Source organism: Peromyscus eremicus, chromosome 1, assembly GCF_949786415.1.
Source record: "Peromyscus eremicus chromosome 1, PerEre_H2_v1, whole genome shotgun sequence".
Classification (NCBI taxonomy): domain Eukaryota; kingdom Metazoa; phylum Chordata; class Mammalia; order Rodentia; family Cricetidae; genus Peromyscus; species Peromyscus eremicus.
The window spans coordinates 177,333,043-177,359,340 of NC_081416.1; the positions used below are offsets into that span (position 1 = coordinate 177,333,043).

At 39.6% G+C, this 26,298-nt stretch overlaps 1 protein-coding gene across 1 annotated transcript; it reads right to left on the reverse strand.

Annotated features, from left to right (window-relative positions):
- Positions 1–7,311: 7,311 nt before the first annotated feature.
- Positions 7,312–8,241, reverse strand: LOC131902584 (vomeronasal type-1 receptor 4-like). Its single transcript, XM_059253605.1, has one exon. It carries the CDS (start codon positions 8,230–8,232, stop codon positions 7,312–7,314), a length of 921 nt encoding a protein of 306 aa, XP_059109588.1. The 5' UTR covers positions 8,233–8,241.
- Between the last annotated feature and the right edge of the window lie 18,057 nt (positions 8,242–26,298).

Consider the following 26,298-nt stretch of genomic DNA (forward strand, 5'->3'; position numbering starts at 1 on the left):
TCTGACTTCCTTAGGTTGGAATTTTCCTTCTAGTGATTTCTGTAGGGCTGGATTTGTGGATAAATATTGTTTAAATCTGGCTTTGTCATGGAATGTCTTGTTCACTCCATCTATGATGATTGAAAGTCTAGGCTGACATCCATGGTCTCTTAATGTCTGCATTACATCTGTCCAGGACCTTCTGGCTTTCAAAGTCTCCATTGAGAAATCGGGTGTTATTCTGATAGGTTTGCCTTTATATGTCACTTGGCCTTTTTCCTTTGCTGCTCTTAATATTCTTTCTTTATTCTGTACGTTTAATTGTTTAATTATTATGTGGCTAGGGGACTTTTTTGGGGGGTCTAGTCTGTTTGGTGTTCTATAGGCTTCTTGTATCTTCATAGGCATTTCCTTCTTTAAGTTGGGAAAGTTTTCTTCTATGATCTTGTTGAATATATTTTCTGTGCCCTTGAGTTGGTATTCTTCTCCTTCTTCTACCCCTATTATTCGTAGGTTTGGTCTTTTCATGGTGTCCCAAATTTCTTGGACATTTTGGTTCATGACTTTGTTGGCTTTAGTGTTTTCTTTGACTGATGAATCTATTTCTTCTACTGTATCTTCAACGCTAGAGATCCTCTCTTCCATCTCTTGCATTCTGTTGATTATACTTGCATCTGAAGTTCCCAATCGTTTTCTCAGATTTTCTATTTCCAGCATTCCCTCTGTTTGTGTCTTCTTCATTTTTTCTATTTCCCTTTTCAGGTCTTGGACTGTTTCCTTCATTTGTTTCATTGATTTTTCTTGTTTTTCTTTCAGTACTTTATTGTTTTCTTCCAGGACTTTATTGATTTCTTCTAATTTGTTTGCCCTTTCCTCTGGTTGTTTACAGCGTTCTTCACATTTTTTTTGTCTTTTCCTCTACACAAGCCTCTAGCTTCTTCATGATGTCATTCATAAGGCTACTTTCTTCTGCTTCTTCCGATTTCTGATGTTCAGGTCTAGGTGTTGAAGGAGGGCTAGGTCCTGGTGATGCTGTATTGCTATTCATTTTGTTGTATGTGTTTCTGCCTTGACGTCTGCCCATCTCCTTGTGGTTCGTTCTTGGCCTTATCCGCACACTTGGTTCAGACAGAGCTGACAGATTCAGGAAGTCTCTCTCTCTTGTCCAGATGGGAGCTCTCTTGTCCAAATTGGAAGTCCGGGGCAGGATGGGAGCTCTTCTTTCTTTCTTTCTTTCTTTCTTTCTTTCTTTCTTTCTCTCTCTCTCTCTCTCTCTCTCTCTCTCTCTCTCTCTCTCTCTGTCTGTCTCTCTCCTCCAGAAGGGAAGTCCGGGGCAGGATGGGAGCTATGCTCCAGAAGGGAAGTCCAGGGCAAGATGGGAGCTGGGGGCCGGCCTCTAAGTCTCACGAAGATGCTTGGGGCTTGGGCGGATGGGCATGGGGGCAGGGCGTGGAGACTGCAGGGTCTGCCAGGGGTCTTGGAGAAGGGGATCCTTCCTGGTGGGGCTAGAAGGGAACCTGCCCGGTGGCCAGAACCTGGGGCCAAGTTGGGCAGGACTTCCCCGGAGTGGCTTGTGCCCAGGGATGGGTCTGGGGCAAGCTAGGGGACTCACCTGTGTTCCAGAAGGGAAGTCCGGCGCCTTTTTTTTTTTTTTTTGGTTTTTCGAGACAGGGTTTCTCTGTGTAGCTTTGCGCCTTTCCTGGATCTTGCTCTGTAGACCAGCTTAGCCTCGAACTCACAGAGATCCACCTGGCTCTGCCTCCCGAGGGCTGGGATTAAAGGCGTGCACCACCACCCCGGCCAATATTTCTTAATATCTAGAATGGTAATCCTTGTAGTACTGTTTTTTTGCTCAGGATTATTTTTGCTACTAGGTCTGTCAGGTTCCACATGAATTATAGTTGTTGAATTTTCTAATTCTGTGAAAAATGAGATGAGAATTTTTATTGAGATTATATTCAATGTATAAATAGCTTTTGGTAAAATGGGTAGATCATAGTGAAGCGTGTATAGCTTCTGTATAAATGGACAGTCAGTCACACTTTCCCAGTTGGGGAGATTTCAGCATAGCATAGCACTCCTCTGATGTTAGATCTTTTTTATTATAGCATATTAATTCCACAAGATATGGAGTCTCATTATGTTTGGGCCAATCCAAGTAAAGGCTCTGACAATATACCAAAAGTTCAAAAATAAACATCTCAAAACCTTCAAGACCCCTAGGTATTTTGACAACAATTACTGTGTGTAAAGCTAGACATGTGTGTACCCTGAATACAGAACAATTGATGTTTGTGAAATACCATCTCAGGGGTAAGGTGAGTGATTTGTACTATAGGCCAATATCTAGGCTCAGAAAAAGGTCCAGAGGCTCCTCAAGAACATTGTGAAAGCATTGTCTGTATCCACCATCTTTCTACCACAATGTCTTTCAGAAATCCACTACATACAAAGATACGTCTTCACTAGTCTCTATTGCATCTTTTTCCCCTCTACAAACTCTTTGTGTGACTGTTTTTACAAGCTGAAGCTCCTTAGCATTGACCTTCCCAGCCTTCAGTCCATTGTCAATTATCTGTGTCTTCCACCATCCTCTTCTATGTTTCCACCCAACCCAAATATCTTAGACAATCCCCTATGTCTTCTGTACTCCACTCAAAAAGCTTTGCTGCTAAAGTTTCAGGTATTATCAAATTTTCTGGGACACGAGTGTATATTCTTGGCACCTAAATGTGAGGGTTTTCACTGCCTAATGGAGTGAGTGCAAAGGAGGTTCAAGAAGTTACCCAGGAAACAAATTCCAGAGACCAGCATTAAGGTAAAGATCTAGTTTAAGGTGGCCACTCACTGGCATATATACATATATTATCCAATCAGTTAAGGAAATATTACACTGTGATCCATTGAGTCCAAATGGCATGCAACCCACTTCATTTGAGAGTGTACATGGAGGCAACATATCCTGGCAGTATGTCTTTAGACAAATGGAAGGTATCAGGCAACACCCTGGGTTTTGATGACATTCTGAGGGTCTCCTGTTAGACAGGACTCCATTATTTGTCTTTGAGTGTGCTAGAGACATAGGATTCCTCAAACAGCAGCAGAAGTCCTTTGCATTTCTCATGTTCCTTGCCCTTTGGTTACACCATCTGGACAAAGACTGTTCCCTCACTTAGAGTCTTTGTAATTTTCTTTGTGGCAGTTTTCATCAACACACTTTTGTCCTGCCCTCCCCAGTTCCCTTCATTATATTGTGCTCATTTTTCTTTCATCATCTTATCTATATCCTTCCCCAAACCTATTCCTTTTATTGATATGGCTGAAATATAAAACGTCTTTCAAAGACTTGTGTTTTGCTGGGCATTCCCAATTTTGGTACTATTTAGATAAAACCTGGACATTTTTGAAGGTTAAACATAACTGGAGGTGGTCAGTAAGTATATGACTCTTATACATAAGATTCTTGGGTCCTAACTCTTGGCTGTAGGTTTGTAGTATATAGACTTTATTGTGTTTAGATATAACCTATTTAACCATAGACACTCCATATTATTTATGATGAAAAGCTGTCAGATTTTTGTTAAAAGACCTTCTGGTATCAGGCCGGGCAAATGGGCTGTCTCCATCTTCTCCTTGTGTTCAGATCTGAAGAAACCTGATGAATAGGAGGTGGACAGCGGATAAAGAGCTGGCAAGAATGGATAGCACAACAGAACACGGTCCTCTAATTCACCTGAGCAAAACTTTTATGAACTAACTGAGACTGAATGAAAAGGCCCTGGGCATTCACGGGTCTGCACCAGGTCCTCTGTGTACATATTATATCTTTCAGTTTAATGTTGTTATGGGATTCCTGATATGTGAATGACTGGGTCTGTGATTCTTGCACCTTCTCTTGTGCTTTTTTGTTTGTTTACTTCGTCTATCTTCCCTGTGATGGTTTTTGTTGTTGTTGTTGTTTTATCATATTATTTTTTATTTTGTTCTGTTTGGATTTTATGATTTAGAAGTTTCATATTTCCTAATAACAGAACGGAAATGGATGTGCCTGGGAGGGGAGGTGTGGGTAGAACTTCAATTTGTCCAGGGAAGTGAAAATTAGGATGTATTGTATGAGAATAGAAGCTATTTTCTGTTTTTTCCCATTTAACTTTTTATGAATTCTTTGTTGATTTCACATCATGCATCTTGATCCCACTCATCTCCGACCCTTCCTATGCAACTTCTTCCCTTGCAACTACCCAAAATGAATCAACATAAAATTTAAAAGAAAATGAAATTAGAAAAAAAGGAAAAGAAAAATCTTGTCATGGAAGCTGTAGTATGACAAAGTGAGGCACACTGTATATCCTTTAGTGCTGATATCATTACTTGCAAGTGTTCATTGCCATACATCATTGGTTTGGATGGAGGCTTCTGGATTTTGCTGCATCATTAATAATGGGTTCTCACTGGGGACCTATTGGCTGTCCTGTTGTTGTCCTGTGTCCTGGAGATCTTGCAACATTGGGTCTGTAGTACTAGCTCCTTCAAACACTCTAGCATATCATAGATGGTGTGGATGAGGGGATGGGGAAACCCATAGCCCTGGCTGGTTGATTGTTTGGTTATCCTACTAGCTCTCTCTCATCCTCAAGTCCAGGGTTATCTCTCTTTTGCCAATCTGCATAGCTCCCCAATTCTAGGTAGTTAACAGTTAGGAGCAGCTCTGCTCTCATTGCCTAAGGTTGTGCTTAAATACACCTCTACCACCAAGGACAGCTCTACTGTGTTGTGGGTACAGGAGATACTCTGACCAGTGATGCATCTAGTGAGAGGCAGGGTCAGCTCTCTTGTTCTTGTGACCTCAGAAAGTGCACTCCCAAATGCCAAAGCTTTGATAGGTTTGAATGGATTCTCTCCCTTACCCACAATACCATATAGCAAACTATGGACAGAAACAGATCTCTCATAATCATATTCTCGAGGCAGACAATCCTATGACCCTGTGAGCAGAGTCACCTCTATTGTATTTCCTGGGCAGGTTCAGGGCCCACTCTTCTGGCTGTTGCATTTGATGAGGGGCACATGCAGGTTTCATTCATGACAGGTGCAAAGAGGCAAGACTGGCAGAACATCTTTTCCTTGCCCTCGATACCACTGGACAGAGGAACAGTATACAACCAGTTCTCTCACTCTTATGACCTCAAGGTTGGCTTACCCACACACACACAATAAGATTCAGCACTAATGTGGTACCCAGGTGAGGTTCCTGGTCTTTTCTCCTGAGTCCTGCAGCTGGTGTAGGGCAAGACCAGCTCTTCCACTTTCATGACCCATAGGCCTGCTCTCCTTCCTGCTGCAGGCAGTGAGGGGCAAACAGCAGGGGCTTCCTCTCTGCCATCCACATCTCAACATAACAGATGTATAGTAAGGCTAGCTCTCCTATGCTCAGGCCCTCAAGTTTGGTTTACCCTCTCCATTGTGAACTTGGTCTGCTCTACTGTGTTTCACCGATGAGGTACAGAATCTGCTGTCCCTAGTGCAATAGCTGGTGAGATGTTGGGTCAGCTCATCAGTTCTCATGATCTCAAGGCCTGATCTCCCACCTGCCACAGGTGGTGAGGGATGTGGTGGGAAAACATCTCTCCCTCCCTCACACCACCATATGATAGATGAGGGGTGGGACCAGATTTCCCATACTCTAAATTTAGGGCTGGATCACCTGGGACCATGACAACAGGGTCAGCTCTACTGTGCTGCCTAGGAGAGGTACAGGGTCTATCCTCACGAATGCTGCAGGGGTTGTGGTACTAGGTCAGTGCTTCTGCTTTCCTCTGGTGCTGAGGTATGAGAGGGGAGGGCATCTTTTCCTTGCCCATGCCACCACATGGTCGCCAAGGGGGACAGGACCAACCCTCCCACTTTAATGTCCTCAGCAGCAGTGCCCCCAGACCTTGCCAACAGGGTCAGTTCTGCCACACTGCCCAGCCAAGGTACAGGACCTGCACTCTCAAGTGCTCTAGCCTAGGATGGTTAGGAACAGTTCTTTCTAGTGTTCCAGCCAGCGAGGGGTGGATGCACCTCTGTATAGGCCTATTCTCATGACTTTCAGTAGTAACAGGAACAACAGACTTCAACACAGTCCATGCATTGTGGGAGCCCATTCTCGGGTTCCTCGTGGCTTTACCCAGCAGGTCTGCATAGAGGATGATTAGACCACGGGCCTGAGTGCAGGTGTCTGAGATGGTCTGCACTTGGCTGTGCTGGGGGAGGAGGTCTTTTGCTCCACCCCTTGGCGTCTCTATAAAAACCCTGGGGCAGAGACAGTCAGGGCCCATTGGAATAGGTTCCAGGCCCTCTCGAGGCTATCCTTTATTTTCTATCTGTTTCTCTCCGCGATATTCTCCGCAATAAATCTTTCTATCTAATATTTACTGCTGCTCGCACTCAAGAAAACTCTGGGGAACTATGGGGGTAGTTGGGTAAACACCCCACAATGGGTGGTGCAGGGCCATGGGCACAGACATGGACTTGACCTTCAGTTCAGACCCAGACAGCACTAAGGTTCCCAGGTGGCAAACATGCCATCCACCTCAGCCCAGTCCTCACTGCTTTCACCTCTTCAAATTTGCCTCTCTCCACAGGACATAAACTATTCTCTCTCTCTTCCATACCCCAAACAATTGGTTTTATTAATGGTTTCCAAAAGTTTATGATGAAACAAAGTGTTACTGTGATGCTAAAGCAGATAAAGACCAAATAATAACAAAGAAAATTTATAGGTCACTGTCCATGATGATACAAAAATTCTCAACAAAACAGTAGCTAACCAATTTCAAGATCATGTCAAAACCATCATCCATTTGAATTGTTTACTACAGAAGGTGAAAGATATTAACATGATTTTTTCATACTGGTGAAGGCTACAGCAGTTGTGATTGGACCAGGTCCCCATGAAGATCAAGTTCATTGCCAGCTATGGATTCAGTTTTCTTCCCTGTTAAAATGTGGTACACAGTGGTGCCTGTGACTTCACCAAGCAGCCATGATGCCCTGACAGGAGGAAAGCAACAAGATGGACAGACTTATTTACAGCAGTATTTGTGGGCTCCTTCCAATGTCAGATTCCACTGGGAAGACTCTCCAGGCTGTGAATTCAAGAATGTAATGGATCTCAGCTCATCCAGTGTGCTGATTCAAGCAAATGACAAAATTCCCATACTCATTTGGTTAATGATAGAAATACTAGGTGTTACATTCTTAACTTTCTGAATTTAAATTTTGAGTGTTACAGGGGAGTAAACAACCAGATATGAAACAAAACATAGCATGTAAATATTTAAAATAAGATTAAGAGGTTTTATTTCTCTTCCAGACCAAACTGAATCTGGACAGAATGGAATAATGTTTCATAAGAACAAAGGGTCCGAAAGATGGAAAACATAGAGAAGAGAAACGGGTGATGTTCACAAGCCACCAATTTTGATTATGAAAAAAAGCAATGCAGCCTCGTAAGATGGAGGAGAGGGTATAAAAAACCAGAAAGGTAGCCACCAATGACAGGATGTTCTGGGTGGCTCTGGACTCAGGAGAGGTTCTGCTAGAACCAGAAGTGCTGCGGATGTGTTGGACATTTTGCTTGTGTCTGTACAGAATGACAATCATGGAGCTGCTGGACCAGGTGATCATCACAGAAAAGAGGATTTCAGGACACACAAGCAATGCTACATATAGTGAGCCACTGATTTCATCACTCCCTATAATTGAGCAGTATCCAAAATCGTGTTTTCTTGTCACATTTTTGCTATTTCTTTCAATAAAAGGATACACAAAGAAAATGAAATTTATCAACATGTACAAGACCCAGAGAAGTTCAATGGAGCAGCTAATGTACTTTGAAGCTTTGAATTTATGATCTTTCCAACAGAATCCCCTTGGATTGATGGTGATTGCTTGGAAGACACTAAGGAGGCAAATACTGCCAATGGACACACTTCGCCCAAATCTTTGAATGTACAATAGGAGCTGGCATCCGAAACTATTCACAAATTGCTTCAATCCCCAAACTGCCATTGTGTGGGGCACTCCTGCAGAGAGAATGTCCAAGGCATTGGATGCCATTAGGTACATGAGAATCAAATCTGCAGGCTTTAGTTTGCATTCTCTGTAGTAAAGGACTAGATAGTAGAACATAAGAGAGAGATTTCCCAGAATTCCAGTGGTAGTTTGTGATAAGAAAATGATTTTAATTGCCAGATTACATAAATCCATTTTGTGATTAAGCAAAATTTCCTTTGGAATATGGCCCTGTTATTTCTCAGTCTAATTAATAGTGACAAATATTTGCAGCCTGAATGGAAGAAGATGCCTTTAACTCATGAACAATCTCAGAGACTGAAGCAAAAGGTCCTTTAATCTAAAGAGATAAACATCAGCCCTGACCTCTTAAAGAGACCTTATCCCAAAATTTTAACAGGAGTAGTTACTTTCCATGTATGTTACTGTGAGATTGCCCAATACCTCAGGATGTAAATATTGATGGAAGGAAATTCATCAATTTTCAGAGAAAATAGTCAGGCAGGACAACATGGTGTTGGCCTGTGAGAAAAAATAAAAAGTGGCAGCCCACACAGACAAACATAATATAAACCTACCAGAATATATTGATTTGTTAGTCATGGTATGAAAGGAAAATAACTTCATAATGACTACAAATATTAAATATTTCAATTTTTAATGTATATCTCATCTAGAAACATAAGAAATGTAATGAGAACTTTATTTATTTATTTGTTTGTTTGTTTGTTTGTTTTTTTGTTTATTTGTTTTTATTTTTTAGACAGAGTTTCTCCGTGTAGCTTTGCACCTTTCCTGGAACTCACTCTGTAGTCCAGGCTGGCCTCGAACTCACAGAGATCCACCTGCCTCTGCCTCTTGAGTGCTGGAGTTAAAGTCATGTGCCACCACTACCCGGCTAATGAGAACTTTATAATAGCACTAAGAATAGATGTATGGTCCTGTGAGTAGGTAAAGTTTCCTCCATATAATCATTGGTGGGGCCATCTTTGTGTTAACCTGAAACTAAACTCCTTTTCTACCCTCTCCATAAAATGTCCCTTGCAATGTACCCAAACCTGTTCTAGAAGCAGTGGTGTCAAATGTGCAAATTATTGTCTACTTCTAGCTTCTGTTAAGCTTCTTGCTTGCATGACTTTCTCCTTTCAACTGTCAACCAAGATATAGTTTATCTGCCATTTCTGCCCATACCAGCTTCTTGTCAAGTATATTTGAGGTTGCTCTGTTAGAAGTGTTTCTCTCCAGGGAGTCACCAAGCTCACATAATACAGACTCTCAATTTGGACTGTGGTCATGCTGAGTGGTCTTTAGTCTGTTGCAGCAATATCTAAAAAAATTATTTAAAGCACATAGTGCATTAGAATGATGGTTCAAGACACAACTTACATCATATTAAGTTAAGAATTAGCTTTATGAAAATCACACCACATAAACACACACACACACACACACACACACACACACATGAAAGGGCTGTTAGAGATAAGTGAATATCTGGTATAATGAAATCTTACAGAATACATAACAGAAAGTAAATAGAAAAAATATATGCCAGCAAAAATTGCAAGGAGAAGGACAATATCTGATCAGTGAAACCTAGATGAAATCTTTAGTGTCTTTATTGAAACTTTGTCTGGCATAATCAGGCACAGCGCCTTACTCTAGTGTTTAGCTGGTAGGAAAGAAACAACAGTGTGTTAGAATGTCCATCAGTGACTTGCATTGAGAAGAAACTCTCAGGACACCATATTTTATTCCTGCAGAAGTATGCATGTGAAATCCTTTTTAGTAGGGTGAGATCCCCTTGAAGAAGTAGGCAGAAGCAGCTGAGAATCAGTGCCAGGCTGAACCAAGCAGCTCTAGGGAGGACACTGTTATTCCACATACTCATCAGCCATGTGAGGATGTTCAGCTGAACAATCAAGAACTAGGAAAGAAATTTTGGCAGTGAATCTTGGAATCTGAAGAAGTTAAAGCAAAGTGAGTAGATGAGCTGAGACTATTGGAGCTAGCAGATGCTAGTATTCTCGCCTTCTCCATGCACTGGCATTGTAGAACACTCTAGGAAATGGCTACAGCAAAATAATGGAAAGTATTCTATTAAGTGAGGTAACACAGGCCCAGGAATCACTAGCATACACTCTTTCTCAGCTTGGTTGAATTGCTTGTAGTTGTTTTGAAATGTGTGTTTATGTGGGATGAATGTGTTGAGCCCAGAAAACTAGAAAAGAGCCCATAATATGGTTAAAAAGAGCCTCTGTAAGAGGCTAGTGAAGATAAGAGAATGTATGATATGAGTAAAGATGGAAAAAATTATAATTGTATAACAGATATGCTGGAATAAGAGGAGGAGATGGGGAGAAGAAGGTATGAGTCAAACAAAACAGTAAATAATGAAAAGCCATAAATAAATCAGCAACTTTTAAGATAATTAAATGCAAAAAGAAAATAAAAATTTAAAAATTGAAAGAAGCATTTAAATTGCAAACTTAGAAATGATTGTATATAAATCAAGAACTCTAAAGCCTAACATTATCTGTGAATGTCACTCACTGGGAATATTTTGGGAAGCTAGTTACATCTGCTTAGTTCCAACAAATACAAACCTGCATGCATAATCACCCTGTCCTACGAATAACATGCCTTAGTTTGTATCTATTGTTGTAAAATGACACCATGACAAAGGCAACTCTATAAAAGAAAACAGTTTGTTGGTGCTGGCTTACATTTTCAGAAATCTAGTCCTTTATCTTCAATGGTGAGAAGCATGTAGGGCAACATGGTACTGGAGAGGTACCTGAGAGTTCTACATCTTGATTCACAGTCACCAGGAGTTGAAATTTGTCCTACACTGGGCATAGCTAGAGGGCATGAGAACTCAATGCCTATCGTCACAGTGATATACTTCCTACAACAAGGCCACCCCCATTCCAACAGGCTACAATCCTAATAATGTCACTATCTGCCAAGAATTCAAACAGAAAAGTCTATAGGTGTCATACTTATTCAAATAGCCACACTCTACTCCCTGCCCTCAAAGGCTTGTTTCCATAACAGTTCCAAATGTATTCAGTCCAAATTCAAAAGTCCCTATAGTCTATCACAGTCTCAACAATGTTTAGAAGTGCAGAGTTGGAAGTATCCACTGTGATTCATCCATTAGCTGTAACTTAGTTTGTAATAAAATCAAAAATACAAAAGACAGACCACATTCTTCCAACACACAATGGCACAGGATATAATTAGTCTTCCAAAGTAGAGAAATAGAAGGATAGTGGGAGCCGGGCAGTGGTGGCACACGCCTTTAATCCCAGCACTCTGGAGGCAGAGCCAGGCGGATCTCTGTGAGTTCGAGGCCAGCCTGGGCTACCAAGTGAGTCCCAGGAAAGGCGCAAAGCTACACAGAGAAACCCTGTCTCGAAAAAACAAAACAAAACAAAAAAAAGAAGGATAGTGGGGAAATATTGGATTAATGCAAGACCGAAAACCATTTGCTCAAACTCCAAACACTTCATCTCTATGTCTAATGTCAAAGTACTCTTCAGATCTCCAAGTCTTTTCAACTTTGTTGATTGCCAAACAGTTCTCTCTCTTGGGCTGGTTCTACTCCCTTTTAACAGCATCCCTCTGTAGGTATTCCATAATTCTGGCATCTCCAACATCTTGGCATGTCCAAGGGAATGTAGGCTTCTAATTCACAGCTTCGCCGAGTGGCCTAGGTAGGTCTCAATGCATGGGTACCCCTGAAACTTTCCTGGCCTCATTGGCTTCCCTTGATCTTATGGAAAAATTGCATTACGTATTTATTCATTGACATTAATGACAGAACCACATTGCCAAAGTTTTGCTGCTTTCTGGGCTGCAACAAGCCTGCTTTTTCAACTCCATCTTCACCAGCCTCCTGTTTTCTGTGGGTTCCTTCTCTGCAGAAGCTTGACTGTCCTGGAACACTTCTATCATGTTGTCATTGAACTCAAAGTTGTTGAAATTACATCTTCATCACCTCTGTTTTTGATGGTTTCCTTAATTGCCTAAGGCAAGATGTTATGGAATTTACTATTAGACCAGCCTGGCCTCAGACTCAGAGATCCACATGCCTCTTCCTCCACTGCTGCAGTGTTGGGATTAAAGGCATCCACCACTACACATGGCTTATGGAGATATTGTATTTGTGCTGAAATATGATTTTATTTGTATGTTAATAAATAAAGTTGCCTGTGGGTCAGAGCTAACAGCAAGCCATAGGAGAAGCCAGGCAGTGGTGACACACACCTTAATCCCGATCACATGACAGGCAGATCTCTGTGTGTTCAAGGATACAGCCAGCATGAAGACAGATGCCTTTAACCTCAATACCAACTATAGAGACCTAGAGGTCAGTATAGACAAGCAGTGACAAGGAGGTCATATGGTTGAGTTTACAACCAATAAGAAGGCAGAACAGAAAGTCAGTAAAAAGACAGACAGACAGGAAGTAGGCCTCTTTCTCAGGGGCAGTGAAGGGTAAGAAGGCGATGTTAAGTCTCAGCTCCTAGCCACTGCTCTGACCAGTTGGGCTTTTAACTCTGAAATTAGCTCTGTTTCCTATTTAATAAGACCATTACATCTACAATGGCTCTAAGTTTTCTTTTTTTTTTTCTTTTCACCCATTGGAAACTTAGCAAGGTAGGATCTTGCCCTAAATTCACCACTCTCTGTCTTCCATCCCTTAATCTTTTTATTGCCTTGATCACAGGACTTATCTCCATTCCACTTTGTGGTGTTCCATTTCTCCTCAAATTGTAAATTTTTAAAAAATTTTTCTTTGCTCAGCTTGCTCCAATTCATTATGAATCTAAATAAGAGTAACACTTATAATCACCTGGCAGAATCAATACTAGGCTGTTGTGAGATTTCCTCTGCATGAGGAAATTTATCCAGAACTCATCACAGTTCAAATCACCCTCAGCACCCCTGTCTTAGAAGTTCCTACAAGGATTGCCCATTAAAACACTCAACTGCCTTTCCAGTTCACAGTCATCAAAGTCCAATTCCTCTAAACAAAATCATGGTCCAACCTATCACAGCAATACCCCAGTGCATGTTGAAAATTTTGGTCTTTGTCTTGATATATTGTGTATCAAATAAACCTTGGCTGAGAAACAGAGGACATAGCAAGCCACCAGATTAAACATAGAGGCCTGGCAGTGCTGGCATACACCTTTAATCCTAGCACTAGGGAGGCAGAAATCTGTCTGGATCTCTGTGAGTTCAAAGCCACCTTGGACTACATGAGATTGATTCAGTCAGTCTAGGAGAGAAACAGAGCCAGAGAGTGGTGGCACACACCTTTAATCCCAGTACTTGGGAGTCACACGCCTTTAATTCCAGCACTTGTAATCTCATGCCTTTGCTTGGGGAGCACACATGCCTTTAATCCCAGCACTAGGGAAGAAGTGGTATGACTGGGCAGAGAAAGGTATATAACGCATGAGGTCAGGTTTGAAACCCTTTTGACTAAAGGCTTTTTGGCTGAAGCCATTTCATCAGATCCCTTTTTGACTGGAACCCTTTTGGGTAAGGATTCAGAGGCTTTCAAACAGAGGATTCATGGAGTTGGAGAAGTGAGGCATGGTAGTAGCTTGTTCTTTTGTCTTTCTGATCTTTCAGTATGTACCCCAATATCTGGATCCAGGTTTTTATTATAAGTCCTATTGGATTTTGTGTTGCAGGTCTTAGTAGGTTTCTATAGCTATAACGAGACACCAGGACACTGTAACCCTTATAAAGGTAAACAATTAATTGGGGCTGGCTTACAGTTTCAGAGCTTCAGTCTATAATCTTCTTGATGGGAATCATGGCAGGGTGCAGGCACACATGTTGCTTGAGAGGTAGCTGAGAGTTCTACTTCTGGATCCACAGGCTACATAAAGTGAAGTGAGTCCCACCAATACTGGGTGAGATATTGCAGCCTGTGAGACCTGCCAGCTCCCAGGATTGTCCCATGGTGATAAAAAGAATGTCTTCAGAGTAGCAGAAATTAAGAATAATTCTTGTTGACTTTAGAGAATAAGACTTACACATGTACTGATGATCATTCTCTTTATTTCTCTCATGCTTCACCTCCCTTCCTTGTTCTACGTACCTGTATACACATCTAACAGAAGACAATATAAAAAGTTACATTTGAGGAGAAGGAGAAACCATGGAATCTAGCTGCTGAGGAATTTATGCAGTATTTAAATCTTTATTCACCATACTTTTAGCAAGTGGGGAACTGGCACCAAAGTTGCTTTGGCCTGACCTTGGTTCTACAGTTAGGTATATGGAAACTTGTCCTTGTGTATTTTCTATGAAGTTTTATCTTACTAATTCATTTTCAGGGACATCTAGTCTACTTTGAATATTCTCTGTAGTTTTAGTTCAGCTAATTGTATGTAGCTCTCTAGGACTTTCTCCTATGTTAGTCTGTGTCAGTGATTAAAAAAAAGGGCCTAAGTGTCTTACAGTCCTCATGGAACATGGAACAAGAGATCTAGTTAAGAAGCATATCCTAGTATGTTTCCTATTCATCAAAATTTTACAATTTAATGAGAATTACTTTTTAAACAATCCATAGAATAAATTCTCATGAGATTGAGATGTAAGCATGAGATTATATGTACACATTACATGAAAATGCACATTAGTGAGGAGACTCTACAACTATTTTTCACATGTGCAATTACAGACAGAAGCAATCTGTTTTCAAAGTTTAAGGTCCCATAAGCCTTGCTTGAAGAAGAGTTCCTCTATCAGAGAATTAAACATCTGGTGGATTGATATCTGAACTTTGTCATCTGCTGCACCACTGATAAAGCCATTGCTACCAGCAGCTATCAGCAGTGTAGCTTGGGTATATGATACCTCAAAGCCCACCTCCACAGTAACCTACTCCCTTCAACAATGCCATACTTCCCAATAGTGCCACTTCCTATAGTCCAAGCATTCAGATGCTTGAGTTGATGGGGGCCATACCTATTCAAGCCATAACAACCTAAATAAATTTATTTTTGTCACTAAAAAAATTTGGAGTTTATATTTCATTAACAGTCTTGGAAGCATCTAGCTTGTGTGAGCACATCCATATGTGCTCATTAACATGCCAGGCTCAATTAATAAATGTGCACATGATAGAATTCTACAGACATGTAGAGTCTTGGAAAGCTTAAACTATTGGTTTTAGCTATATCTACAGGGTTCCAAGTGATGTTTCACTTGTGAAAATCAAGCTTTAGAAAACCAAGGCTTTAGAGATTTTAATGAAATACAGAGTTCTATGTGTGGTTTGATGTGATAGAAAGGTATTCCATCTCCAAATTTAATTTCACAAGCATGAGGTAGGCCTGAAGTTCATGAAGGCAACAGAAATACGCATTGTTACTATTTCAGAGATAAATACTATAGTGGTAATTACAGAAGAATTACTAAAATTTGCTCTGTACCATATACAATAAGAAATTCTAACATATGATTAACAAATAATAGCATGAGAAGAAAATTATGTTAATAAAACAATTCACTTAAAATTCTGCATATATTTTGTTTGTTTTTGTTGTTTTCAAGATGTCATTATTAGCACTAGTTGCCCTGAAACTCCATATGTAGATGAGTTGGTCTAAAACTCACAGATCACAGAGGTGTACCTACTGATGCTTCTCAAGTTATGAGATTAAATGTATGCACCACCACGATGCACTTATTTGAAAATTCTTACAATGGGTTATATATTACAATTAAATTTATGATGCAGTCAAACAGAAGTGATGCATGAGAGATAATAAAGAATAATCATAATGTGAAATCTTAAAGATTTTCCAGAGAGATATAGCACTACTTTGGATAAAAGTACAGGTGAGTGGTGGAGGTCTGCACTAATAGTATGGACTCTGTGTTGCATTAGTAAGAACAATAAACATGGAGGGAAGAATGGTATCAGATTCTGATTAACATTAGAGAAATATTAATCCAGGTGATAACTCAGAACACATTAGTTCATGGTTGCCATTACCCAATATTTATTCTGTACCTTCCATTCTGGGTTACCTTTCCAAGTTCAAGAGAGAGAGAGGTTTCCAACCAGTCATCTAACCAATGGTCATTCAATAGAGACTCAGTTATTGCCTCTATAACCAGATGATATATGTAGTGTCACATAAGAACACTTTTTTACTACCTCAACATATTTACACCTTGCATCTTCTCAGGGATGTATGCCTTTTGTATGTCCATTTTAATGTCCACTCTCTGCATGAAACCATGATAAGTTCACCTACAATAATAATAATGAATAATAATAATATTAATAATACTTCAAAAATAGTCAACCCATCATTAGGATAAGATCAATTTTCACACTGACTGATACCAATAGTCCTTCCCCACATTTGCACATGGCCTGCATTATCCTGGTGTACCCACAGTCACCCTCAGTGGGGCATTTATACTAAGAACCAATAGGGACTGATACAAGGTTAGGAAAACTTCTGTCATTCTCACTCATTTCTTAGTTATGGAATTACTCTTCAGCCTTATCTCTGTTCCATGGATCACTTTCTACCCAAAATTCACATTACCAGATATGAGTACTTACTCAGTTCTCTCTCCCTTGCTGTATCTCTGTTCCAAATAAAATACAAAGTACTCACCTGGCTTCACACTTCTGCAGGATGATGGGTTTTCTGGGCAGATCCTTACTCTTAAATAGCAATGCTTTAAGAGAGTCATCTCAAGCCTGAGGTAGAGGTCTGTGACCTCATCTCCCATCAGAATGGTAATTTGCATTTTACTAGCAGTAGCACTGACAGTGCTTGCCTTGGGAGACAAAATCATCTATGAAACTTTTTTAGATGCCAATTAACAAAGATTTTTAAGAGTTTCCTGTTAATATCTCCACAGAGACAATTCTTGGAGGCATTGAGTTTTATGATCCCTAAAGGATGACTGGCATCCTGTGGAAGATGTTAGAAACTTTGAGATCATTTTGATAAATAAGTTAGAGAAGTTGCTCTGTCTCATTGGATTTCAAGTTTCACTGACATCTTCAGCATAAATCAACTTAGTTCTTTTAAAGAATATTTATAACATTTACTACTTAAAATTACAATTGAGAGTTTATAGATTCATATGAGTTATAAACAAGGTCACTCACATTACCTCCTTTCCAATTTCTTTTTTATATCCTCTTGCCACTATACTTTCTTAATTTCATATGTCCCTCCAAAAACGAACAAACAAAATTAAAACACTGAGTCTACTTAGCAATGCTAGTATGTAGGAATATAGGGACACTTATGAAATATTTTTAGCCTCTTAAATGCTGAATTCTCTAAGAAATCTGACACATCCTCTCCTAGAAGTCAACTGTGGACACTAGCTCTTCAGCTATGACTGTGACCAACTCACCTCATTTACTCTCCAGGAATTTTATCTGGCTTGATTTTATGCAGGTTTTGTGCATACTGTCTTAACTAGTAAATTCACATTGCAAGTGCCGTGTTTAGTCTTGACCAAACTTGTTTCCTTGAAATTTCTGCCTCTTCTGGTTCATACACTCTTTCTGTATCTTCCACCAAGATGACCCCTGTGTGTTTAAAGGAAAAGGTATCATATGGATGTCTCACTTGAAGATGATATGTCCAGTCACTTTTTTATTTGTTTTTGTTTTTGTTTTTGTTTTTTGTTTTTTGAGATAAGGTTTCTCTGTGTAACTTTGGAGCCTGTCGTGGAATTTGCTCTGACCACCAGACAGTCCTAAAATTTGCAGAGATCTGCCTGACTCTGCCTCACAAGTGCTGGTATTAATGCATGTGTCACTATCACCTGAAGCCTCTTATTCTCAGTACATTAGAGAGGTTGTGGGCCTGTGTGTTAATCACAATAGTGTGCCAAAAAGAAGCTTCCCTGATGCAGGTTGACAGTTATACTAATCCCTTTTTATTAACATAGGAGCATAGGAAGCAGTTTATTACTCTGTCCACTTACCTCTTTCAACCATTAACTAGGACAAAGCTATGTTGCTTGTAGGAAAATGGATAAAACGAGAGAATTGCATTAAATTAATAAAGCCTTTCAGGGACAAACTAATTACAAGTTTAGTATGGTGGCCAATACATTCAAACCAAGCATTCAGGAAACAATGCTGTCAGATCTGTGAGTTCAAGGCCAGCATGGCCTATGTATTGAGTTCCACAAGAGTAAGAGAAATGTAAAGAGACATAGGCTCAAAAAATAAAGGAGTGAAATAAATAAAAGAGAAACAAAAAGAGAAATGAAAGGTAAGAAGCACACATATTCTTTTCCTGTTTATTGTTCACAGACGTTAGATGGATACATAAAATTATGGTTGCATATATATATATATATATATATATATATATATATATATATATATTTCAGAATTAAAGAAAGAAAAAGAGGACAGCTGAAGAGTATGAGGAACATGCGTTCAGTAAAATATAATCTTGTATGTAAAGCCCTACTTTGACACTGTTTCATGTACAGTGAACACTCTCAAGATAAAAATAAAATGATGTTTTCCTGCTCCCCATTTTGACACTATTCCAGTTACCATGCGTTTTACTGTCTTTTTCTCATTCTGCTGCACTGACAACAACTTTTGTCTTCTTTGGAGAATCCTTGAGTTTTCCTGGTTTAGCCTCCATGAGAGGAATGCACCATAAGTTTTTCAGGGTAGACACATGGCTCCTGGGGCACTTTGTGACTTACAAGTCCAGGGAAACTAAGGTACTACCTCACACTTTGAAACACTCAGGCCTCTTGAGTATCTTTTTGTTCCCTAGAAGTGTGTGAAGACGATAGATTTATGGATGACTAACTAGTATTTGAGTTTAATCTTATATATCCTACTAGCTTGTAGTCAATGTATTCTGACAATCTCCATTATATACTATTTTGATAAATACATAAAGTTTGATAGTTTGGAATGAGGAGCGACATTTGATTGCAGAAGTTCTATGAACTTGGTTGCTGGCAGAATGAGTTAAAGCAGGAAAACATCCATAGATAAAATTTCTAGAGTTCATTAGTGAACTTCAGCCTTCTTTCCCTGAAGAGGAATCTCTGAATCCAAGTACTTGGTCCTGGGTAGCAATAGCAATACAAAGAGAATTAGAGCAAAGAAGAGATGAGGGGAGTGGTTAAGAGGAATACAGGAGTAGAGACAACAGAAGATGATATGAGAGATGAAAGAAAGATGGGAGATAGGAGTAGATGAATAAAGAGGAGAGAAGCAAATTAACAAAGTAGTCAAATTTAGCTTCTCATGTAGGAAAAACTATAGATTTTACTTGTAACCAGATTTTTTTTTCAGCTTTTTCTATTCTTTTACACTGTTCTTGGCCTACTTTCATTATGTTCTGGATTATTATAGAAAACAGGTAAGACCCTATCTCTGGAATGGGCAGCCCAGGTCCCTCGCCCCTAGATCCTGGGGACACATTCTGTGCCCCTCTCCAAGCCACTGGAGCCCCAAGGACTGTCCAGCTGTCTCTTACTTCACCCCTTCACCAAGAAAACAGCCCCCTGTGACACCAATGAAAACTGTAGCTCATTCTTCACCAACTGGGAACAGAAAACAGTTCCCAACCTGCACTGATTGGAAATAGCTGCTCTCTGAGACAGAGCCCACTGGTGCCCACTGGACTAAGATTTGTTCCCTGAGACACAGAACCCATCAGCACTTTTTGGACCAAGAGCCCAGATTAGACCCAGAGCTCCCATTACACCAAGAGTATCAGTTGGACCAAAAGAGGCTCCCTCAGACACAGACAGCACTTGCATGGAGTGGAGGAAGAGATGGGTAGATGCCAGTGCAAAAAATGGAGTCAACAACATAAAGATTAATATGGCACCATCAGAATCAAATGGTGCTACATTACCAAGACCTCAACATCCCAAAGAGGAAGAAACAGAAGAAATAGACCTAAAAATGACTTTAAGAAAATGATAGAGGCCTTTAAAGAGGAAATGAAAACTACTCTTAAAGAATTCGAAGAAAAAAACAAACAAAAAATTGGAAGAAATCAATAACTTCCTTAAAGAAAGGTAAGAGAAAGCAATTAAAAAGATGAATGAAACAGTCCAAGATTTGAAAACTGAAATAGAGGCAATAAAGAAGACACAAATTGGGAGAAGGCTAGAAATGGAAAATCTGAGTAAACCAGCAAAAACTACAGATACAAGCATAAACAACAGAATGCAGGAGATGGAAGAGAGAATATCTGGCATTGAAGATACAATAGAGGAAATAGATTCATCAGTCAAAGAAAACACTAGAGCCAAAAAAGTCATAACACAAAATATCCAGGAAATGTGGGACACCATGAAAAGTTCAAACCTGAGAATAATAGGGATAGAAGAAAGAGAAGAATATCAACTCAAAGGTACAGAAAATATATTTAACTAAATCTTAGAAGAAAACTTTCTCAACTTAAAGAAGGAAATGCCCTTGCAGGTACAGGAAGCTTACAGAACACCAAATAGACTGGATGCACATACAAAGACCCCTTGCCAAATTGTAATCAAACCACTAAACAGACAGAATAAAGAAAAATATTAAGAGCTTTAAAAGAAAAGGTTCAAGTAACATATGAAGGCAAAACCATCAGAATAACACCTGAATTTTCAATGGAGATTCTGAAAGCTTGAAGGTCCTGGACAGATGTTATGCAGACACTAAGAGACCATGAATGCCAACCCAGACTTTTATAGCCAACAAAACTCTCAATAGCTATAGAAGGAGTAAACAAAATATTCCATGATGAAACCAGATTTAAACAATACCTATCCACAAATCCAGCTCTACAGAAAGCACTAGAAGGAAAAATCCAACCTAAGGGTACACCCATGAAAACACCAACCAATAGATAATCCACACACCAACAAATACCAAAGAAGAGAAACACACAATCCTACCAACAAAAAATAACAGGAATTAATAATATCTGGTCATTAATATCCATTAATGTTGTGGTAACGCCCCGAGGGAGGGGCTGTGGATTGAAAAACAGAGACAAAAGAAAGTGGGTCACTCGCCTCAGCAGAATGCGGAATGCTGTTTATTGAAAGAGGGAGGAAACCTTAAATACAGGCTTACAGCACAATGGGAGAATGCCAGATGGCAGAAGTTCACTACTGATGTTTACAATCTTGCATCTAAGCTGTTAACGCCCAATATGCAGGATACACAAACAAGGAACTTCCCTTAAGCATTCAGGAGGGTGGTAACCAGCAAGGAATTATCATAGGGAGGACATCTGGTCAAGGTTGGCAAGCAAGCAACAGCTATCCAAATTGGGAGGAGGCCAGAGCCCTACACATTAATATCAACAGTCTCAATTTGCCTAAAAAAGACACAGGCTGACAGAATGGGTAAAAAACAAGATCCATCCTTCTGCTGCATACAAGAAACACACCTCAACTTTAAAGACAAATACTACCACAGAGTAAAAGGCTGGTAAAAGACTTTCCAATCAAATGGACTTAAGAAGCAAGCTGGTATTATTCATAATAGCAAGAACCTGGAAACAACCTAGATGCCCCTCAACTGAAGAATGGATAAAGAAAACATGGCACATATACACAATGGAGTACTACTCAGCAGTAAAAACAATGATATCATGAAATTTGCTGGCAAATGGGTGGATCTAGACAATATCATCTTAAGTGAGGCAACCCAGACTCAGAAAGACAAACATAATATGTACTCACTCATAAGTGGAAACTAAATGGGAGAGAAGGGATAGCCAGACTGCAACCCACAACTCCAGAGAGGCTAGCTAACAGGAAAGGACCCTAGGAGGGACACATGGATCATCTTGTAAAGGAGAAGTGGATGAGATCTACATGAGTGAACTGGGTGGGGGTGGTGGCAGAGGGTGAAGAGTGGGGGAAGAGAACATAGGGAAATGGGAGGGTCAAGCTGGAACAGGGACCGAGTGGAAGGACAGGGAAAAAGATACCATGATAGATGAGGACATCATGGGAATAGGAAGAGGCAGGGTGCTGGGGAGGCTCTCAGGAATCCACAAGGTTGACCACACCTTGGCTGGCTGGCAGTGGCCCAGAGGGTGCCTGGGCCAGTCTACTCTGGTGACCAGCCTAGCAAATAACCTACCTGTCATCATAGAGCCTTTGTCCAGTGACAGATGGAGGCAGATACAGAGATCCATGGCCAGGTACCAGACTGAGCTCCAGGAATCCAATTGATGAGAGAGAGGAGAGATACTGCAGGCAAGGGACATCGAGATCATGATGAGAGGAAAGGCAGAGATGACCAGCCACACTAGTGGAAGCCCATGAACTGTGGACTGGTGGCTGTGGAGCCTCCATGCGACTGGACTAGCCCTTCTGGATATGAAACACAGTTGTTTGGCTCAAACTATTTGCGGGGGCACCAAGGGAGGGGGATTGGGATCTGTCCCTGGTCTATTGGCAGGCTTCTGGAAACCATTGCCTATGGTGAGACACCTTGCATAGTCTTAGTGCAGTGGGAAGGGGCTTGGACCTGCCTAGGCTCAGTGTGCTGGGCTCTGCTGACTCCTCATGGGAGACCTCAATTTGGGGGATGTGGGGTGCAGCATGGCTTGGGAAAGAGGGCTGGGGGAGAGAGGAGGGAGAAGGAGTGTGTGTGGATAGTATGTGGAATGAGTAGAAAATTTTTTAATAAAGAAAAATAAAAAAAATAAGCAGTGCTAAGAGGGGGCGGTAGGGGGGTAAAAAATAGCCATTACAATTACCATAATACTGTGTAAGGGGTACTACTTAGATATTTCATGAACAAATGCAATTAAAACAACTAGCATGCCACATCCTATCATTGTTAGAAAATTAAACATCACTTATAGGCTCATATTTTGAATGTTTGGTCCACTGATGGACAAAAGTATTAGAATATATAGAAGATGCATCTGCCTCATAGTTGGAACAGGACAATATGGGAGTGACCTTGGACATTTTACCTGGTGCCCAGTGCTTTTTCTTAGAATCTACTATCTATAAAGAGCAGAGGAAACTCATCCATCACACATTCCTACTACTCTAATATTCCCCAAAAGTATGGTATGTCAAGGAAACTTGAATCAACTTCCCTAAAAGCGTGAACCAAAGTAAGCCTATCAAGTTGTTCTTTTAGGTATATTTGTCACGGGTATAGAAAATTAACTAATATATGTGCTGGAGATGGGGCTCCGTGCTTAAGAGAACTGACTGCTCTCCTAAAAGATCATGGTTTAATCACCAGCAACCACATTGTGGCTCACAGTCATCTGTAACTCCAGTTCCAGGGAATCTGATACCCTTTCTGGCTTATGTGGACACCAAGAACACAGACTTATATTAAGCAAAACAAACAAAAACATAAAAATAAATTAATTTAAAAATATATGTAACTAATACAGATTTAATATATAATCACTACTTAGATGTATAATGCAGGAAGCAATATAGCCTAGACATATAGAGAGAAATTGTGTCTTATTCTATACACTGAATATATAAATATTTTAATATTAATATTGAATATAAATATTCCTTATATTCAATAAATTTGAACTGATCAGTGAATAGAGGAACAATAGATTATGTTAAATAACTATGTATAGGACTGGAAAGATGTATATTTGCCTAAGAGCAGTGGATGCTCTTGCAGAGGACTCAATTATCATTTTCAGTTTCCAAATCCCAGTAAATCTAGTTCTAGGAAATCTAATGCCCTCTCTGGCTTCCACTGGAATTGCATGTACACAATATACAAACATATTGCTCCTCTTCAATATACACAGTACACATACATATTGTACCCTCTTAAATATACACAAAAAGTAAAAACAGATATTTCTAAAATAATTCTATGCATATGTGTGGCAGAAGCTCTTCAGGCACAGCCTCTCACTGATATGTTATTGGCAGTTGACAGCTGCTAGGGAAATAGAAATTCTATTTGGAGTTTGTAGTCACTGCTACGTTTTCCATATGCAGTGGATGATCCTCCACTCATGTTTGTTTCTGAAGTAATAATTAGACTTATTGAGTGATCAGAAAGAGTGATAAAGGGCAATGTTAAGGAAGATGATATAAGGAGGATGGATGTGAAAAAATATGGGGTATATAAATGATCATATTTCATTTTATATAAGTATGAAGCTTTTAAAACATAAAAAAATCAGAATAAAACCCACTATGTGTATAGATATGACAGTTACACATAAGAGTTTAAAAATGAGGAGATGAACTTAATTATTTCCTGTGCATATTTGTTTCTGTGTATGTGTGAATTTTCCTGTATGTTCCTTTGTGGACTGGACAAGCAAGTCATTCTTCTGTGTCACAGTCTTGAAAAAGGTCCAAGTGTTCAGTTGATAAGGAGACAGGAGCAAAAGGAAGATAAAATTTGGGAGCAAGTGGTTTTACAAAACTATGCCGAACAAGTTTATTAAGAAGTGCAGCATATGATTTACAGTTTTCCTGAAAGGAGAAAGGAAGACACTGATAGTTAGAAAAAAATGAGAGACTGTCTTACATTGAGACACAGTCAGTGGGAGGCTGAATCAAGCAATGCTGCCCCAGGGGAACATAGGATATTTCAAGGACATCAGAGATCAAGCACTCAGTTGATTTGTCATTGATTACCATTCCCCTTTAGGTTGCTAAGAGTTGTGTTCTCAGCATCAGAAACTGGAACTCTTGCTAGTTCCTGCCTGAGTCCCCTAGATGCTCTGCCAAGCATATTGCTGGTTGTAGATGAGCTGTCTTCCCTCTGTGCACATTAGGGCCTCAAGGCAAACTTCTGTCAGTATGACTTTCCATATCTGTTCACATGCGTCATCATTATTGTGATTAAAATCTCATAGAGCTTTGATGGTTATTCTTGATCAAAATCCTGATGGGCTTAAGACTCATTGTGATATACATTATATATTATATACATTACAAATCTCAATTTTAACATATTTTATATATATGAAACTATGACTTAGTATATAATATGAATACTTATGATATGTAACAGTTGTAATTTATTAGACTGTTTTACATAATATGGGCTGTACTGATCTAACAATGTTTTTGACAAACTGAACAGAATTAGGATCCAATAACAAGTCATTCTCTGAGGACAGATACCACAGAAGTTCCAAAAAGGCATTAAATCCTGAAGGTATTTCATGAGGTACTTATCTTTAAATGGAATTAAACTAAAGAACCATTTATTGGTGAGAAACTTTTTGATTTATGAGGGAATCAAGTCAGCAATAGGACAGACAGTAAATAGGATGAACACATACATATATATGTGTGCATATATGTATCTATATGTATGTATATGCATACATATAAAATTATCATTAAAAATATTCATAAATAAAAAGAGAAATATTGATTTTCTTAGTTCTTAAGCAAATGGAGTCCTATTAAGAAAGACCTTATAAACTCCTATTTTTAACTCTGGCTTCCAGAAGTTGATGGTTTTCTTTTTTGTTATGTTTTGTTTTGTTTTGTTGATTTTTTGGTTTTTTGAGACAGAGTTTCTCTGTGTAGTTTTGGTGCCTGTCCTGGAGCTCCCTCTGTAGACCAGGCTGGCCTTGAACTCACAGAGATCCACCTACCTCTGCCTCCCAAGTGCTAGGATTAAAGGTGTGCACCACCACCACCTGGCAGTTTTCTTTTTCCTAGTGAAAGAAAACATTAGTATACAGTTGGGATTAAGGGCTATGTCCCTTTATATAGGAAGGTACTAGTAACAAGGATCAAATGTCATATTTATGGGTATAAAATATAGAAAACACCCAAATATCTGTACATACCAATAGCGAGTAATTCTAAAGGGGTTTCCTTCTCTATACCAACTTTCCATTTTCATAGTTGGAGCTGACTGCTCACACCACTGCTGTTTGAGTTCTATCTGAGATATATAAATTTCTCATCTGGATACTTCCTTGGACATACATAAAGACAGAGAACACATTTGTGTCCTGTCTAATATGAAATAGTATATGTTGTATATATGTAGGTATATATAATTTAACTTGCAATATTTTGGGGCAACCACAGTATGTTAGTGATCATTTTTAAGGTGTGAATAATGATACCTTAGCTAGAAAATTGTAGGTAATTTTCACCAATATTGAGGCTATTTTTAACTTTATTGAATTTGATTTTATGTAAAATTTATCTTTACATGACTACGTTGCTGTCTTTGGGTAATTGTATTTTATAATTACATAA

Excerpts from the sequence above, each read along its gene's own strand:
- LOC131902584 (XM_059253605.1), bottom strand. The coding sequence starts at position 8,232 with ATGGATTTATGTAATCTGGCAATTAAAATCATTTTCTTATCACAAACT.